Source organism: Pundamilia nyererei, unplaced genomic scaffold (genome assembly GCF_000239375.1).
Source record: "Pundamilia nyererei isolate P.nyererei 1_Seehausen unplaced genomic scaffold, PunNye1.0 scaffold00026, whole genome shotgun sequence".
NCBI classification, from domain to species: domain Eukaryota; kingdom Metazoa; phylum Chordata; class Actinopteri; order Cichliformes; family Cichlidae; genus Pundamilia; species Pundamilia nyererei.
The window spans coordinates 2,494,246-2,512,505 of record NW_005187427.1 but is presented as its reverse complement, the minus strand read 5'-3'; the positions used below and the strand labels follow the sequence as shown (position 1 = coordinate 2,512,505).

The following is an 18,260-nucleotide window of genomic DNA, read 5'->3' as shown; positions in this document are numbered from 1 at the left end:
CCAGAAGCTACGGAGTTATAACAAGACTGCTGGTTTCCATCTAAAGTGGAGAAAACAATCTGATGGAAGAGTTTTTACCAAGGAGCCTTGAAGAAGTGGCTGACGAGAGAAAAATCAGGGGAAGTGATTAATATGGATGATAAATGTACTTTAACAGACTAGCACAGAGCAATGTGAACATAGTATAGACACAGTGTGTGTGTATCAGCCTTAACCTTTGTATATATTTCCCCAGCCCAAGTGTACTCGTGTAGTGTTCGTGTGTAGTTAACATAACCACAGTTTTCACTTAGCCACTACTGCACCCCACCTGTATATAGCCACTAAACTCCACATCACTGTGTATTCACATTTTGCCACTTGCTGTAATAAATTCTTGTCACGTTCATACGGTGTCTGTGTTGAATCTGTCCAATCCGCCCTATATGACCCACGCCGTGACAGTTACATGCTTAAATATAAAGTTGAAAAAATGTAAGTGCAACCAGGCTATGGATCAAGTAATTGCGATTAATTACAGAAAACTGTGAGATGAATAGGTTAATTTTTTTTAATCTATTCACAGCACTAATCTCTCTCTCTCTCTCTCTCTCTCTCTACATATATATATATATATAGATATATATATATATATATATATATATAGATATATATCCACACTGTATTGCTTGTGGGTTATGTATGTTATATTTATGGAATAACGACCACAAAGACGCAGTAGCAGTCTCAAAAATTTTAAAAAGTAAATAAATTGTGATTAACAATAAATCAGTTTTTCTTAGTAACTACGTGCCCTTTTACCTTGGATAAATATTTCCATGTTTTTGTGGTAAACTGTTTTTCCACCTTGGCCACCACCCCTGAAACATTTCTCTGGAGATTTATGACTCTGACCGCTTCAGTTTGCTAAACAAACGTATGCTTGTTTTGGCCTTTGTGCTGACGCAAGGCTGGAGTGTTAGAGAGGCTGAATGCTGTTCCGTTCAGCCTGCTGGAATTCCTAAAGAATCCAAAAGACCGGCATTTTTGGAGAAACAGAAGACCCTTGGCTGCACGCGGATAAATGTTGGTTTTTGCTACTGTACGTGTGCGCGGTTTCCTGAGTCACTGCTTGTTTCTCTCTTTCAATCACATCTGTGTTTAGCTGAAGGAAAAGGCGGGTTTGATCCAAAAACTGCAGATTTGTGACACTGATACGAGGAGAATTTGTGTTAAAGCCAAGAGAAGCAAAGACATTTCAGTGAGTCCCGACTGCCAGCAGCAGACATTTGTAAACCCACCTCTTCTGGCATGTCTCACACCTGTTTTCTGTCAAGAGTTGTTGTTTTGTGCCTGTTTGGAGTTCCAAATTCCATCATGTTTGTAATATTGTGAATAAATTAAGCTCACACTCATTCCTCCTTTGTTTTTTTTCCCCTCAAAGCAAATAATGGCATATTTGTCTAGGATTTAAGGTTGGTGCTACCATTGCAGGATTCACTGTGGGAGACCAGTACAGACATAACATTTTATCTCATTATTTCACAAATGGGAGATCCTGTTTGGGCTTTCAAATCAGAGCTCGCCTCTTCCCTCTACAGGCAGATCAACACATTGTTTCTGAAAGTCCAAATTTTCCTAGCAGAGAGAGAACTTCCTGTGAGCCTGTTTTGTTCTTAATCTGCATTTTTTTAAATTAAAAAATGATATTGTGGAGATAATACATACATCATCTATGCATGTAAACTAAATATTTTTTAAAATACATTTTTTATTAATGTGGACTACATTCGACACTTTATTTGTTGTTAGTAGCAGGTTGGCCCCCTGTTGCCTTTCAGAACTGCTTTAATTCTTTGTGGAATAATTTCAGCATGGTCAGCTATAATACTGTGCCAAAAATATCCCCCACACCTTTAAACCACCACTAGCAGCCTGAACCTTTGATACAAAGCAGGATTTATTCATGCTTTTATGGCCTTTACACCAACTTCTGATTACACTATCTGAATGAAATTGATGCTCATCGGACCACGTGGCATTTTTCCAGTGAGGCTGAGATTTGAAGCCTCAGTGTTTGTTTTTAACTGATAACAGTGGCAACTGGTGTGACCTTCTTCTGCTATAATGCAGTTGCTTCAAGGCTGGACATACTGTGCATTCAGAGATGCTCTTCTCCATAACTGCCTTCCTATCAGCTTGAGGGCCATTCTCTAAACTATGGCATCAACAAGATATTTTCACCTAGGGAACGAAAATATCCAGTATTTTCTGTTAAATCACCTAAATCACTTATATCACCTTTCTTCGTTATTCTGATGCTCAGTTTGAACTTCAGCTGGTCTGCTTGATCATATCTAAATGCACTGAGGTTGTGTCGTGTATCTCACTTTGATTATATAATCGTGTTAACAAACAGATATAAGGTATACCAAATGACATGAAAGTCTGGACCAAAATCAGTAGGAAGATTAACAGAAATATTATCCTATTTAACTGATGGAAAAAAGACTGTGTGGTCTCAAAGTAACACTAACTGATGCTGTCGTCCGCCTCTCGTGTCTTTCAGGCCTCGCTGCTCCCATTTGTTTAGTCAGTGGGATGCCTTCGAGGATGTCAGCACATGCTTATTAAGAGACACAAAATGAAATGAGCAAAGAAATGGTTGGTTTTGTTTTGGAAAGTGGCAGAGAAATCCCCAGGTGGACGAGAAGAGACGCCACGCAGCACTTGGAGTACTTTGCAAACCAACAAAAACAAAATAAAACAGATTCCCAGAGAAGCAGCGGTGTCATACAACTCAACTCTGAGCATCCTAAACAAGCGAGATCTTGTTTCCAAGACACTGATTGCATGGCAATTTGGTTTAGCATCATTACAGAGACAGTATAAAGATATACTCCAGACAGCAAACGGGAGGATATAGCATGGCGAAGCACAGCTGCAGCAGCAGTTCTGTCACAGCGCCAGATAATGAAGAGCTTTGCTGCTGATAATCACCGACTGTATCCACGGCAATGTGGGGAAACAGAAAACTCAAGCATATATTCCACAACCCCCCCTTTATGTAACCATATAACTGTGTTAAAATGACCAGAAGACGCAGTGCCTGCAGGAGGTGAGGAGGATTCTTTATCAAAGTGGGTGACTCAGTGATGTCTCTGCCAGGAGCTCAGATTAGTGGTTTTAAAGCTTACTTTTCAACCTGAACTCTGAACCCTCTGCCCTTAGGAATGTCAGCACACCTTGTGTTGGCCTCCACCTTCTGGCAGTCATTACTCACCTCGGTTATGAAAACTAACAAAGGCTTGGTCTCAGTCTAACTAGGCTGCGGTAAAATGGTATATGGCTATGATTTATTGCCACTATATATTCCTGCTGAACAGTGTACAATATGAATGCCAGGCCTTTCTCAATATACTCAGTATCCACTTTATTAGGTACACCTGGTCCGCCATAAATGCTTTAATGATATCTATAAATACATTTCGTTGACAACGTCACAGAGGTGTTCATTCATTTATATGTTTTAGCATTGAGGTCAGTATTACTGGACTGCTGAGAGGTGGTTCGATCTACAGAGCACCTTACAGACAGCTCTCAGCATAATGTTACATAACTATGATTTTACCAGGATTTACACATTTCCAACAATGCAATGAAAAAAGTCAAACATTATGGGCCATAATAAATATTGCAAGACTGCCGTGGTGCACTGCCTTACATTGTTAGGAATCATTACATAATGCAGAGAAATAAATGTGCACTTTATGTGACCAAGGGGGGTGTTGGCAGGTGTCATTTGTAATAATAATAATAATAATAATGGATTGCATTTATATAGCGCTTTTTGAGAACTTCAAAGCGCTGTACAATTCCAGTATTCATTCACTCTCACATTCACACACTGGTGGAGGCAAGCTACAGTTGTAGCCACAGCTGCCCTGGGGCAGACTGACAGACTGAATTGTGTTGTTTTATTAAATTTACTGCTAAAATTACAGACATTAGAAATGTGGGTTGTGTGCAATACACCTACTAGAACTAGGCTGGACTCCCTATTTGCCTTTAGAGCTGCCTTGGTCTCCATGGCACAGATTCAACAAGGTGCTGGAAACATTGCTCACAGATTTTGGTTTATGTTGACACAATAGCATCACACACTTACTGCAGATTTAACAGCTGCACATCTATGATGTGAATTTCCTGATCTGCCACACCTCACAGGTGCTCTGTTGGATTGAAATCTAGTGAGTGGACACCAGTACAGTCAAGTCGTTGTCATGTTCATCAAACCAGTTTGAGATTATTTGAATTTTTTGACATTTAATAACACATTGATAACCTATTAAAGCTAGCTTAAAGAAATGTGGTAGTTTCTAAGAGGCCCAAAGTGTGCCAAGAAAATATCTCCTGCACCATTACATCATTACCACCAACAGTCTCAACTGCTGATACAAGGCAGGATGGATCCATGCTTTCATGCTGTTTACACTGATCTTATTATCCAGTTTTGGTGAGCCCACACGCATTGTAGATAAGTTTCCTGTTCTTATCTGAAAAAGCGTCACACAGTGTGCTCTTCTGCTTTGATGTTTGACATGTCGTGCTTTCAGAGATGCTCTCCTGCATACTTTGGTTCTTAAGAGTGGTCATTTCAGTTACTGTTTCCTTCTCATCAGCTTGAAGCAGTCTGGCCATTCCCCTCTGACTTCTGGCATCAGTGAGATATTTTCACCCAGAGAACTGCTGCTCACTGGATGTTTTCTCTTTTTTTCCATTGCCATTCTCCATAAACATGGTAGTGTGGCAAAAATACCAGAAGATCAGGAGTTTTTTTAAATACTTGAAACATCCATAACCACGCTTTGTTCAAAGTCACTCGCATAAATCACCTTTCTTCTCCATTCTGATGCTCCGTTTGAACCTTGGCAGGTCCTCTTGAACCGTGTCTACATGCCTAAAAACACTGAGTTGCAGCCAAATGATTGGCTAATTAGACATTTGTGTTAATGCTTGTTTACATTAAAAACATGTAAAAAGTTAACAAGGATTTGAACAGGATTTCCGTTACGAATTTGCTGTCAGATAGTGCTTTTTTTTTCCTTTATGGTTTGCTACAGTAGTGCACTTTTAGGCTTGTAGCAGAATAACATTACTAGGACAACATTTAATTATGGATTACTCTGATTGCTCTCTATGGTACAGTTTAATCCTTAAACACTCATATGTTTATGTGCATTAACAGTTTGACATCAGCTCTATGTGCTGACTCTCCTAGCTCTCTGAACCCGTGTTGGCTTTCCTCCCCGCAGCAGCCACAGAAAAGAACATTTGCTTAATAAAGCCCAGAGGCTCTGAGATGAAACATCATCTTGACGTACAAACAATGTACGCTTCTGGGAAAGTGACATAACGAGACACGCAAGAAGCAGAGGGAGACGAGTCAAGGGCAGGCGAACGGCGGGATAGTGAGCTGGCCTACTATTTCTAAATGTTGCTATTTCTTCCCGCTCTCTCCTGCCTTTCGTTTACCTCCAGTTTTCAGCACACACTGAGTTAAGTGTATGCAAAGCTCGTTCTGATCTTTCAGCCACGCACATTCAATGCCAGATGCTTACCTGGCTTAATCACAGCTGTCTCGACAAGTCAGGAGATGTAGCCAAGCCTGGAGAATTACTTGGCAAATACAGGGGCATTAATGATTTATGGAGCACCTGTGCGGCCTTAATGAATGATACAAGTTGTACCCCCCCCCCCTTTTTTTTTTGTTGTAAATTTGATTATGTTACAGTGAAATCCAGAGTCTGCTTCCTTCGGGGGAATTTTTAATGCTTTACAGCCTTTAATAATTAATCTATTTTAAAGTGAAGCAGTGAATAGCTTAGTCTTCTAAACCTGCCCTCAGAGGCACAAATATTTAAGTCTCTTCTTTCCAAAACAATTATATTTTTCTCTACTGGAAGTTTAATTCCCCTATAAATTAACACCTCCTCGTTTTTTTTTTCCTGTTTGCGCATGCCTGCTTTGTGAGATCACTGCACTGCATTTCTTGCTCATAAATGAAAACACAGAGCAAGTCAAGTCTTGATCTCAGTAAATGAGTAACAGAATGTCTTTATTCTGCATTCACTTCCTGTCAGTATGTACGCTTTAGCTTGAAATCAAAAGAAGAATAAGAACGGGTACTTTGACAAAAACAATAAAAGATCAACCAGATTAAAGTCTGTGGTTAAAAGAAAAACAGCCCGTTCGACATCACAGTGGAAGAGAATTCATGGCACGACTTATCGGACATGGAAGCTCGATTACATAAACGGACACCTTAATTTTTTTAATGGCATGAACTGGAAAACTGGTCTAAACCACTACATTTATTTTAGTTTAGTTAATTCTGGCTATAGTATTCATATAAAAAACATAAACAGAAGAAAAAACAAGGAAACCATCCTAACACTCCATGTGTGATATATAAACACAATATGAAATCATCTTAAATTTTACATACTATATACATACTACACCTCAATGGGTGTATTTAGAAGTTAAACACTTATTGAGACCTACTCCTTTTTTTTTTTTTTTTACAAAAAAAGAGGGTTATTCTCACCTTAAACAACAAAAATGAAGACAAGGCTTCATAAGAACACAATGAAACAACTCAATCACCGAGAGGAACACTTCCTATATTCATTCAGTTTGTTGTTTTTCAGCTGGTCTGTGAAGTTATGTAGTGATGTACTATTTTTTTCCACTTTGTCTGTACAATTGTTCCACGTGCTAACTCCTGTGACTGTAATGCTGTGATATTATACATTAGTCCTTATTACCAGTTTGCTGAACACGCAGATTCCTCTCTTTGGTCTTAATTGAAATGACTCAGTAGAAAATTCTCTGTACAACTTTAAAGCTCAGTTCAATTGAAAACAGACAGACTAAAGGGGCCACACCTACAAAAGCCCACACTTGTGTGAGTAATAAGACGACTCACAGGAGCCACCATTGTCTGACATTCACCTCATGCAGGTAACGTCACACACAGCATCTGCTGACCTCGAGGTTTTTTAAATCTTTTCTCTTTGATCTTAACCACTTAAATTGTGTTTCTATAGAATCCCTCCACATGTTTTTTGTATCATTATCTCCAATAATAACTGCAGAAAGTAGGCTAAAAATAAAAAAAGAGAGCATTAACCAAATCCTTTTAAGGTCATTGGTGTGTTTTCCGTCAGGGAAGAGCTTTGCTTTCACATAAAAACATCTGACATGGGCCTGTGCCTGAAGCCGGTGCCGCTGTCTTCTCCCTCTTCGATGGGGTCGTTGTTCAGGGAGTACAGGCCCGGCCGCTGCTTGTGCTTCTTTTTGTGGCCTGTCACGTTTGGTTGAAAGAGGCGGCTTATTGAATGCAGGCCCTTGGAGAGATCCGGGAACAAATCCAGCTCCTCTTTCTCATGCAGGGCCCTGTCCTCTGCCGGCTGGGGTTTGGGCTTACAAAGCATCTCTCTCACAGACTCAGAAACGTCTTTGTGGAGATAGTGGTAGGCCTTCTTGCCATAGTTGTCCCTGATGCTTATGTTGGCTTCGTACTCCTTCACCAGTATGCCAATGATATATTGCTTGTCATGCAATGCAGCAATGTGCAAAGGAGTGTATCCCCCGTGTGTTTTTGCATTGATGTCAACGTGAACCCCTCCTTGCCTGGCTTTTTCGATAATCTTCACAAGCATGTCGCTGTTCCCAGTTTTGGCTGCCCAGTGCAGAGCAGTGAACCCTGACGTGAAGTCCTTCTTCTCGGCCAGCTGGTTGTCTCTGAGCAGCAGGCCGTAAGCCTGGCTCCAGTGGCCGGCGGCACAATTGACGAGCCACTGATGCTCTGAGTGCTCCAGGGGAAACATAGAGGGAATCCTGGTGTCTTTGTGCTCCTCTGATGCCTTGGTGCTCTTCGCTGCCCTCCTTAGTTGGGGTGAGCCGGTGCTGCTCTCCGCCGAAGGCATCCTTCTCTTGTCCCTGAAAGCATCCGTTTTTGGGTGTTCTTCGGGTTCATCTGGGTCAGGCTTAAGTTTGTTTCTCTTGCCCCTGGAAGCATCTGTTTTTGGGTGTTCTTTGGGTTCATCTGGGTCAGGCTTAAGTTTGTTTCTTTTGTCCCTGAAAGCATCTGTTTTTGGGTGTTCTTCGGGTTCATCTGGGTCAGGCTTAAGTTTGTTTCTCTTGTCCCTGAAAGCATCCGTTTTTGGATGTTCTTCGGGTTCATCTGGGTCAGGCTTAAGTTTGTGGATCTCCACTTTAGTGGCGCTGGGGGGCATCCTCAGAGGCAAGGCATATGGCTTGGTCTTTACAGGCACATTTGAGCAGTTAATTCCCTTTCTATCCTCCAGCTGGACATCAACATTCAGCGACCTTTTAAGTCGTACACTTGCAAATTTACTCCTTTGCAGTGCCATCTGTATGGGAGAAAGCAGTTCTGTGGGATGGTCACTACTTTCACTTGCCTCTTCCTGATCAGCTTCAGTAACAGCTGATTGTACACCTCCCTGATCCTCAGAGCTTCCAGCCTGCGCAGGTGGGCGCTGCTGCTCACCTGTCAGCGGGATCTTTTCATTTTCAGGCTTTTCCACATGGATCTTTGGACCTTCCAACAAATGCTGATAGGTTTTCCGCAGGACAACATACCGTTCGCCGTCGATTTCTTTCACAAACGCTACATTGTTGACAAAAGTCTTGAAAAGCTCCCTATTCCGTTCTCTTTCTTCGGGATCCGCGGTGTCCACCGACTCTCTGAACTTATCAACCAGGTCGGATTTCTTCACTCTTCCACCCTCCGCTACCAGCAAAGACAGAATGGATTCTTGTGTCAAAATCATTATTAAAGCTGTAAAAGAAAAAAGCGAAAGCTCCTTACAGCTGCGCGGTGTGTTACACCTTTATCCGTGTGACGGTACAGACCGCTTTACCTGGACGCTCCCTCTCCTCCCCACACCTGGAGGAGGCTCTTTCCGGGGAAAGTGAGGACGTGGACAATTTGAATAATGTATGTACATATTTTACTATGAGCAAAGTAGTTCAACATTCTTATGCTCAAAAATTTCGGTAAATCAACAAAGTAGACCTCAGTAAAATAAAACAAAAAGCATCACTTTGTTCCTATTCGTAGGCTACAAGTACATATAAATGATAAGGAGAAAATATTTGGTAATTAGGCTAAAAATGTTGGATTAGGCTCACATGAGGTGTTGAAATGTAGGTACTGTACTCACAAACATGAAATGTTTGTAATAAGGATTATACTTTATATGCAAGGGTTATACTTCAACACTGAAAATATTACACTTTAAATAATATTAATCATAATAATGATAATAAAGTAATAAATAAATAAATAAATAATAATAATATACAAACTAATGCAGCCACATTAAAAAAAGTAATTTCCCCCTTTTCAAGAAAAGCAAACAAACAAAATAAGTTGTTGTAAACAATGGTGACAATGGAATTTAAAGATTAAAATAATTAATTAATTAATTAATTAATCGTTGTGGTTACAATCTAGTTACATATATTTTATAATGAAATGTGGGCTCATTATTTCTTTTTTGTATTTTGAAAATGTCATATAGGTTATATAATCTGTTACCATCACTGACTGTAAATAAAAGATGGACATAGCAACGTGACCTCACCCATCTGATTGGAAGCATCATTGTTGTGGCTGTTGTGGCCATCCTATCTTGTTGACTGCATTGGGCTAATAAATTGCTGCAATTTTACTCCACAAAACTGAACCAAAGACTTATTTGATAGTCTGTACCTCGCAGCGAGCCATAGTATTTGTCAGATAATTTCACCACATACGATTTGATATCGCCAGGTTAGTTTTGTTCCTATCTTATATATCTTATATCTTCATCATAATGTTGTTCCAGAATAAACATTACAACTGGTCAGTCATGTTGTGTGAGCAGTCAGTTAGCATTAACCAAGAAGTTAACTAAAGCAATGAAAAACTATCCCAAGCAAACCAGGATGAGGAACCTAAATGTGGCTAACAGCAAACTTTATTATTTAATTGCATTAATTAATAAGGAAAACACTTGAAATGCTTAACATTTGTTTCAGAAGAGATTTTTATATAAACAAATGGATTTTTTTGTCCTTTCTCATCACAGTCATCAAGCTATGACATCACATCAGCATTGTGGACCAACATTATTATAATGATGCAGGAACACCACCAACATGGCCATACAACACATCACTATCACGGCAGACTGTGCCTGTCAATCAGACAGCCACACACCCAACTCCAGTATCCACATGGATGAGTTATGCATCTCCCCAATGAAGGGGGGCACTATCCATAGAGGCCAAAAGCCTTTTTGTACCAGCCTTTTAAAATGCCACTTAGTCACTTTAACTTCTTTTAATTCTTCCAGTATGTGCTCTTGAGATCCTCAAAGACGCAGTGCAACTCTTTCTGACCTTCCTTCTATTTCTCCTGATAAAGTTGGGCACTTTAACATCAACATTGTAATTAATACAGACTGACTTACTCATCGAGCAGGCTGCAAGTGGACATTAGAAGAACTGCAGTTTGTGGCATGTGCGAGCTTGACTTTTGAGTACTGGAGGTTTGCCACTTAGTTCTTTGGAAATCCTAATTATTGCAACGGTATCTTATAACTTAACCACTGCTCTTACTCATGATAGTAATACCATTCATTTATCTGGAATAAAGCCAGTTTGGTATACACACATACAAGATACAAATTCTATTTTTTTTGCCTGACAGATAACACAGAAAAATATTGAAAATCGCGACATCACGTGACGGATTGCTCCAACTCTCTGATTGGCTGATCTGCATTCTAGTAAACTCAATCTCTGACCTAATTAGCTTAATTTTAATATGAATGCCATGTTTTGACTGGCATCCAAATGATTAGGTTTTTTTTAAAAATGATATCCATCTCTGACTGACACATATTTCTGCTGCTCGCTCCTGTCCTGGCTTGCAGAGTGTGCAACATGACATTCCTGCAGCGATTGAGAAAGCTGGCCATATTGAAAAAGTATATGTCACAACCAAAGATGTCAACTATACTTGGGATAGTTCACGCTCGACTTTAACTTAGGTATAAATATTTATTCTTATATCGCCTGGAAACTCTTTAGTGCTTAATAAAAACTACATAGCAACCATCTTTTGTAGTTCACTTTGATAATCAATATAATGAAAAGCTACTTAAAAATAGCTTTCTTCATGTGAAAACAGCAAAAATGTATAAAAATGTGGAATGTGCGTACGCATGCGCAAACAGTGCTCCGTCAAACAGCCGTTAAGTACCGACTCTCTCACCCTTTCCCTTATATATAATCAGTTTATAAAAAATAAAAAAAATAACTGTTGTTCTTTTACACTAGTACCGTTTTAAAAGCAAATGAAAAACTGTAGCGTGTCTGAGCGAAGCAGAACCGAAGTAGCAGGGAGTCCTCTCGTCACCTAGCTTAGCGCCCTCCCTGCCCAGTTCAGCAGCTCCTCTCCGCCTTGTGTCCCTCTCTTCCTATCACTGTCAGCTCGGCTCAGTCAGTAGTTTAGCAGGCTAGTACGGAGACACAAGGGCTGCTCCCTTTCGCCTCTGCTCGGTCTGCTTCAGCACACCAACACCATACATTCCGCACCATGGCTGCCACGGACGTTGACGTGTTTTCGGTAAGCAAATGCTATCCGGAGCTCCTTGTTTTTTTTTCCTCTCTGTTTTCTAGGAGCAGTAAACATTGCAAGTGCAGCTACGGGCACACTTGGCTGTGATTAGTAAAAGTGTGTGTTAGCTGCTGTCTATGTGTGGGTATGTATGTAGCTAAGCCTCCCCCGCTTTTGGAGCCTGGACTGTGGGCTCAGGCGAGATGGTGGGAGTGATTTCGGTGATGGTGACTGTGTTTTTCCCAGTTATGGGGAAATTAAGTACGCTACAGTAGCTGACTATTTTTAATGTCGTGCCGTGTAATGCATTTTTTTTCTCTTCGGTTGCGTTTACACGCGTGGACGCGTTGCTGAAAATATGGGTGTAGCGTATGGAAACATTAAACTATTTACTGTTGAGATTGTTAGAAATTAAGGAAACAAACATTGCAACCGCCATGGAGAATCACAGTAAGGCATGTACACTGGCTAGCCAGTGGATAAAATTACCACTTGAAGACTCCTTTAGGTGTATTAATCGCAGTGATGAGTGATAAATACACTTGTGTTTTTCTTTCTTAGACTCAAAATGTTATGTTTACAGCCATGGGTATGTCAGTTCATGATACTGCTTTGTACAGTGGCACAGTAGCAGGCTGGGCAGAGTAGTATCAGTTGAGGGTGGAATGCATCCTGGATTACATCCATAGTAACATGCCATGTTGTCATTCAGGTGTGACTCTGTAGGTACAGTGAAGTGTCGCAAAACATACCTGAAAATTCTCTGTAAATTCCCACAAAGTCACATGACAAAGAATAGGTGAGTGTATGAATGATGTTAGTAATAATGGTGATGATGATGTTGTAGTAAAGTGGCAAATGAATGGGAGAAGGTGATTAACTTTTTTGGCAGATGCTTGAAAAGATCTCTGTGTTAGGCTGTAAGCAGAGCTGACTTGCAGGGATAAAGAGATTAAGGACACACTCCCGGCCACTCCTACCACTTATTGATGCAACACATGTCTGCGAAGAAAAGGAGAGGATCCAGAAATAAAGAGAGGATATTGCACTCCTCGCATTTCTTAAATTAGGAAGGTATCCAGGAATGGGGGGCTCAGAGCTCAGTGGAAGTTTCCAAAATGTCTCATTTGGAATACAAAATTTAGAGGATTGATTAATGAGAAAAATGCTGAGAATGCAGCGAAACAGGCCGGCGTTGGCAGCAACGCAGCTGTCTAACATCCTGAACTAAGTGAGACCACATTGAACAAACTGACCTGCTGGCCTGGCAGTTTGTGTAAAGGGAGTACTGTTTAATTACACCCAGCTATTGATAGAGATGTGTGCTTGGTTGGATTGTTTTTCCACGTCAGCCCCATCCGGTGGAGCCTGTAGCGCTGGGATAACTTTCTAGGCCGGATCCACATGAAGTGATCAATACAAGCCAACTGCCTAACAATGTGTGTCGTTCTCGATTATTGATTGCATTAAAGTGTGTAGCATAAAAATAATGATGTTCATTTTAATTTGGATGCAATTTAAAAAAAAAAAAAAAAAAAAGCCCGAGCACATTCAGGAGGCACAGTGCTTACTGACCCTGAAGAGTATTGTCTCTCCCGTGAGGACTGCATGCGTGAAATGAAATTAGCTCCATAAAGTGCTTAAAGCCAAGAGATGTGGAGTAAGGACTCAAGCAGGCAGGTCCTTGCTCTTTTAAAAGCTTATTTAACTTGTGCTTACAATGTCTTCATACAGCTGGTGCTCTAGTTGCACATGCATTTGTTAATGAAACACATCCTGGAACAAGAAGGAACACGCCTGTATCTCATTGTTTAGGTCAAAGTGTGGCTCAAGTTTACCGCCATCAGCGTTGTAAGCTGTATATAGAACTTGTGGGGCTTAAACGGCCTTCGGGCGAGCTTGTCAAACCTGGTGAATCGGATGAATCATGACATCCAAGCTGCAGCCTCAGCTGTGATGAGTCAATATCTGTCTCCCAATTCTTTATATACTGAGGTTAAATTTGCAAAATAATGTCAGCATAGGCTGAATGAGGATTACCATGTATGTAGCTCAGTTATTTTCTTAGATATCAGTGAAATGTAACAAAGTGTGGTCCACAATGAACAGCTGAACCGGATAGACTGGCGGCTAGACACGCTCCCATACCTACAGCCGATCTGATATATGAAACTGTACGCTGATATGTTTGGATGTAGAAAAAGATTCTCTGGCTAAGTTGTGCACCCTGCAGCACATGGAGCAGGGTGCACACCACAGCTGAGCAGGCGGCGTGGAGATGAGCAGTGTGTTCGTGTTTAGATGCTAACGGGTTAGTAAACCACATTGCTGCGAAGTTATTTTCCCTTTCTAGTGTAACTCACATATTGTATTTGAGTAGCGGTTTAAACATTCGCAGGACAAGCGAAAGATCCCAAGTTCCATCCCAGGAGGAAACGCAAATGCCTTTGGGCTTGTGTCAGGAAGGATGTCCGGTGTAAAAACTCTGCCAAATTAAACGTGCGGAGCTACCCGCTGTGGTGATCCCTTGTGAATAGGGGAGCAGCGAAAAGTAGCTGTTGCATGTATACGTTATGATGTCCAGTACATCAATATTGTGATATTTATTCCTTAAAAATTCAAATTGGCATCAGCTCCAAACATCATGTTTTCTAAATCAAACTTTTGCTCTTCTCTATGGAATTTGCTCCAGATGAATATTTGTGTTCTTTAAAATTAAGTCAACCATCAGCTCATTAAACCAGAACTGATTTGGCCATTTTTAGCAAAGTGGACGGTAAAACAGAAGGTAGGGTCCCTCCAGTTTCATCAGTAAATACCAATAAGAAGGGCAGAAGAGAAAACTGCGTTAAGGTAGATTCTTAAGTCAAAATCATATTTATGTATGGACTATGGACTGTGCAGTTGGTTGCTCCTTTTCCTTTTATATGACTAGCCAAATCAAGCTCTTACTTCATTCAAAATTAGCACACAAAGAAAATTACATATTTTACGTCCTGGAGTTTTTCTTCCCTGGGATCCACATTTTTGAATTAAATCAACTTTGAAGTATCAACCAGAAGTATTCAACAACGTGTTTGCTAGTTAGTATAAGATCTTAAAACAAGAAGGCTTATATTGTACTTAGCATGCATGGGTGAGAGTAAAGCTAATCCAATCTATTCCACTTTTACCTTTGACCTACAAAACATTGCTTTTGTGGCTGATAGGATAAGTTAAAAACAAAAACATACTTTCTTCTTTTCTAATGGTAAGGAACCCCCATAAAGATAAGTATGCTGTCCATCTGTCTCGTAAAATGGTTCCTGTCTCAACTTCCCATCTGTCACTCCTTTTTTTCCCTTTTGTCTTTCCTGTTTGGCATGGATGGTGTTACTACTGGTGAGGCTCAGTAGTAATGTAAGCATGTTCATGAGCGTGGGGCAGGTTATAATAGCATAAAAGACAAGAGGAGGCACACGTCATTCAAATTTCAACCGTCAACATTTTTACCATTACAACATCGCTGCCAGCATGGGCAGCTGCTGAGAACCGGTGGAGCAGAAGTCTGTAGGTGTGGTTCGACCTGACAGTAACGCAAAAACACCTCACTCAGCATTTCATGCTTGTTGACGTGGAATAAGATGCAAAAATATTTGTAACGTAATTTATAAAGTACGTTATTGATTTCAAAAGTGTAACATGTTAGTACTGTGTACTGGCAGTTTGAAAGTAGAGTTACACTTTCATGAACTTACACATTGGACAGGAAACACCAGTCAGCAGCCACTTCAGCTAAAGAGTGATAAATGTGTGCGTGTGTGGGTTTGTCACTGAGGCTGTCCTGTGGTCTCCTCCCTTCACAGATGTTAAGTCAAATCAAACCCAAAGTGTGACAAGAAGCCCCCAAAATGTCATTTGCACTTTCATTACCTGCAAAAGCTTAATACAGTATATGCAGTTTGAATCACAATAAAAGTAATTTCATTTCTTGCCACATTCAAGTGGATGAATTCTGTCTTTGCTAACAGACAAACTATATCTAAACAAATTTTACATCAAGATGTTAAAGTAGTAGTAGTAATGTGTGAAGTTTTCTTGCCCACAAACACACAAACACGAGCTGCAACTGTGTGTTTGTGTGTGGTTGCTGCTGTCTTGTCAGGTGGAGGTTCACTGAGGCAGACACAAGCTGCAGACACCAGTCAGGCGGGGATGTAGGCCAGAAGGCTGGAAGACAGCTGAAAAGAAGATGGCTAGAGAGGGAGGGGCCGACTGATGGCCGGTGGCCGAGTGTTTCTGTGGACTGATGGGCACATGAAACAGAGCTTGGTTTTTGCCTGAGTTTATATCAGGTCAGATCCGAATCACATATTTATTAGAATGTTTGAAAAAATGATCTCACGGCTTGCTTGGTTAGAGCCCAGAAATTCACTGAATATCCACAGCTTTGTAGCACTGAGTTGCATTTCTAAAGAAAGAACTAGCTTGGATAAGAGCGGCAGACGAGCAGTATTTCGGTCCCTGATTAAGTGATCCCGTGCAGAGGTTCATTATTTTGTAGCTTAAACAATCATAACTAAACATGTGGCAGAATATACAATGAAAATGGTTACATGTTTCACTGACTTTAGGGTTGCAGTGCAGGATACACATACTACAGAACAAACTGAGATTAGAGCTTTTCTTTTAGTTTTTGCACAGGTTTTATTAAAAAAAAACAAAAACGTATCACAACTCTTTTTGGGTGACCCAGTAGACCATGCAGATGTGACGGTGAGGACCTTGAAACTGATTACCTTTAATTACCTTTACTTGTGCCATTCTTTTTGTTTCACATCGGATTTTCATCTGCAACAATAATAAAAGGCTTTAGTAACTCGGCTAGTTTCAAGCGAGCAGCATTGTGACCTAGCCCATATTGTTTGTGGCTCATTTCACTTGGAGCCACCTGGGGCCTCTTCTGTGCAACCATTTCCTGGTGGCCTGGGAACTGTGTTGTCTCTTCACCCTGAGACAGTTAACCAGAAGCTTTTCATTCCTGACATACTTTGTGCCGCTGCTTTTCTCTTCTTCCGAGCTAGCTCGGGTGGGTGGGTGGACAGTCAGATACCTCATAGTTTCCCTAACTGTTCTTGTCTGTTGGTTATACATCCTGTATTTGCTGATGGGTGTTATTATGTTCTCGACATCAAATCTAAATGGACCAGAAAGCAAAAAAAACAGGCAGGTTTATTTTTAGATTTGTCATGTTGTTAAAGAAATCCAGTTGGCTTGAATTACATAGGGTGAAAAGAATGTATAGTGAACTAGGCAATCCTTTAATGCCTCCCTGAAAAATACCAAAGATGGAGAAATGTTTAACATAATATTATTTTTTGGCTGTACGTCACACTTTGCTTGAGTGAAATCTATCTTAAATCTATAATCTCTAATATAAATCTATATTAACAATAAAATGTGCAGTGTTTTGGCAGCTGAAATTAAAGTGCTTTATTTAACACATTTAGTTCTGCAACATCTTGCACTCATTGCAATGAATGAGTTTCTTATCAACTCTCAACTCTCTGTCTGAGCTATTTCTGCACTGTTTTTCTTTTTGAGAAATGAAATGTCATTGCAGTCCATTTTTATTTTTCCAACTTCTTTGATTCGTTAAGTTTTTACTTAAAGTGGAGTACTTGCACATGGCTGGATAGCCGTTTTACTGCACTAAGGACACTAAGGAAACTGAGTGCTTCCTCCTGCAGTCAGTCCAGTGCATACACTTACACATTCAGCCAGTCGAGTGACAGCTTGGGGAGTTTGTGTCCACGTCTGCAGTTCTGTGCTGTCTTCTCCTAAAAGATAACACTCTTGGTTAGGCCTGGGCGCTCATTTTGCAGCAGCCGTTCACGGGCTCCATCTGCTTCTTATGTGTCACTCACTTACACACAAAAATCATGCGCTACTGACAGCGTGATTAGGTTCAGTGTAGGAGGTCAACCCAAAATGATCTAGAGTGAGTCAGAATCCCTGTTGTTTTTCTGAATTTTTGTTTCACCATTGTGGTTTAGTAAGTTTGGAGGAATATCCACAGAAGCAGGTTTACAAGTAAAAAAACCCCTCCTTAAGCTTAGCTATGCTCTAAATGTCTAGAGAAGTATTAAATAGGAACTGTGAGCTTGAAGAAGTACATTTTCAAACTAAAGTACACATTTTCAGAGTTTAAAGTACAAAAGTGTTTATGGAAAAGCAGCACGCAAGCCTTTATTTATAATTTCCTGGATAAATACAGGCTTATGTAAATTTTTAACTCCTATTTTAAAACCTACTCAGGAATCCAGAGTTTAGTTTCGCTTACAGGCACAATATCATAGTCTGCTCCCTTCCCTCTATCTCAGTGGTTCTTAACCTTTTTGGAGGTACCGAACCCCACCAGTTTCATATGCGCATTCACTGAACCCCTCTTTAGTGAAAAATAAAATAAGATTTTTTTCAAATTCAAGACATGCATATGTTTTTTACTGGTGCACAAAATGAGCTGTGCATGTCACGGCGGAGGCTCTGCCGAACCCCTGAGACCGACTCACCGAACCCCTAGGGTTCAGTCGAACCCAGGTTA

At 40.5% G+C, this 18,260-nt stretch overlaps 2 protein-coding genes across 3 annotated transcripts in view; one reads left to right on the top strand and one right to left on the bottom strand.

The window, feature by feature from the left end:
* Positions 1-6,583: 6,583 nt before the first annotated feature.
* Positions 6,584-9,001, bottom strand: sowahaa (sosondowah ankyrin repeat domain family member Aa). The gene has a single exon (XM_005727764.1). The coding sequence runs from the start codon at positions 8,838-8,840 to the stop codon at positions 7,227-7,229; it is 1,614 nt and encodes a 537-aa protein (XP_005727821.1). The 5' UTR covers positions 8,841-9,001; the 3' UTR covers positions 6,584-7,226.
* A 2,301-nt stretch (positions 9,002-11,302) lies between these two features.
* The window catches only part of septin8a (septin 8a), a 37,204-nt gene continuing 30,246 nt past the window's right edge, over positions 11,303-18,260 (top strand). For both annotated transcript variants that reach the window (XM_005727762.2, XM_005727761.2), the window contains exon 1: positions 11,303-11,686. In XM_005727762.2, the coding sequence (XP_005727819.2) occupies positions 11,657-11,686 (30 nt within the window). In that variant the 5' untranslated portion in view covers positions 11,303-11,656. The remainder of the gene's footprint in view (positions 11,687-18,260) is intronic.

What these genes read in the sequence shown, in the direction of transcription:
- sowahaa (XM_005727764.1), bottom strand. Translation starts at nt 8,840, where the DNA reads ATGATTTTGACACAAGAATCCATTCTGTCTTTGCTGGTAGCGGAGGGT.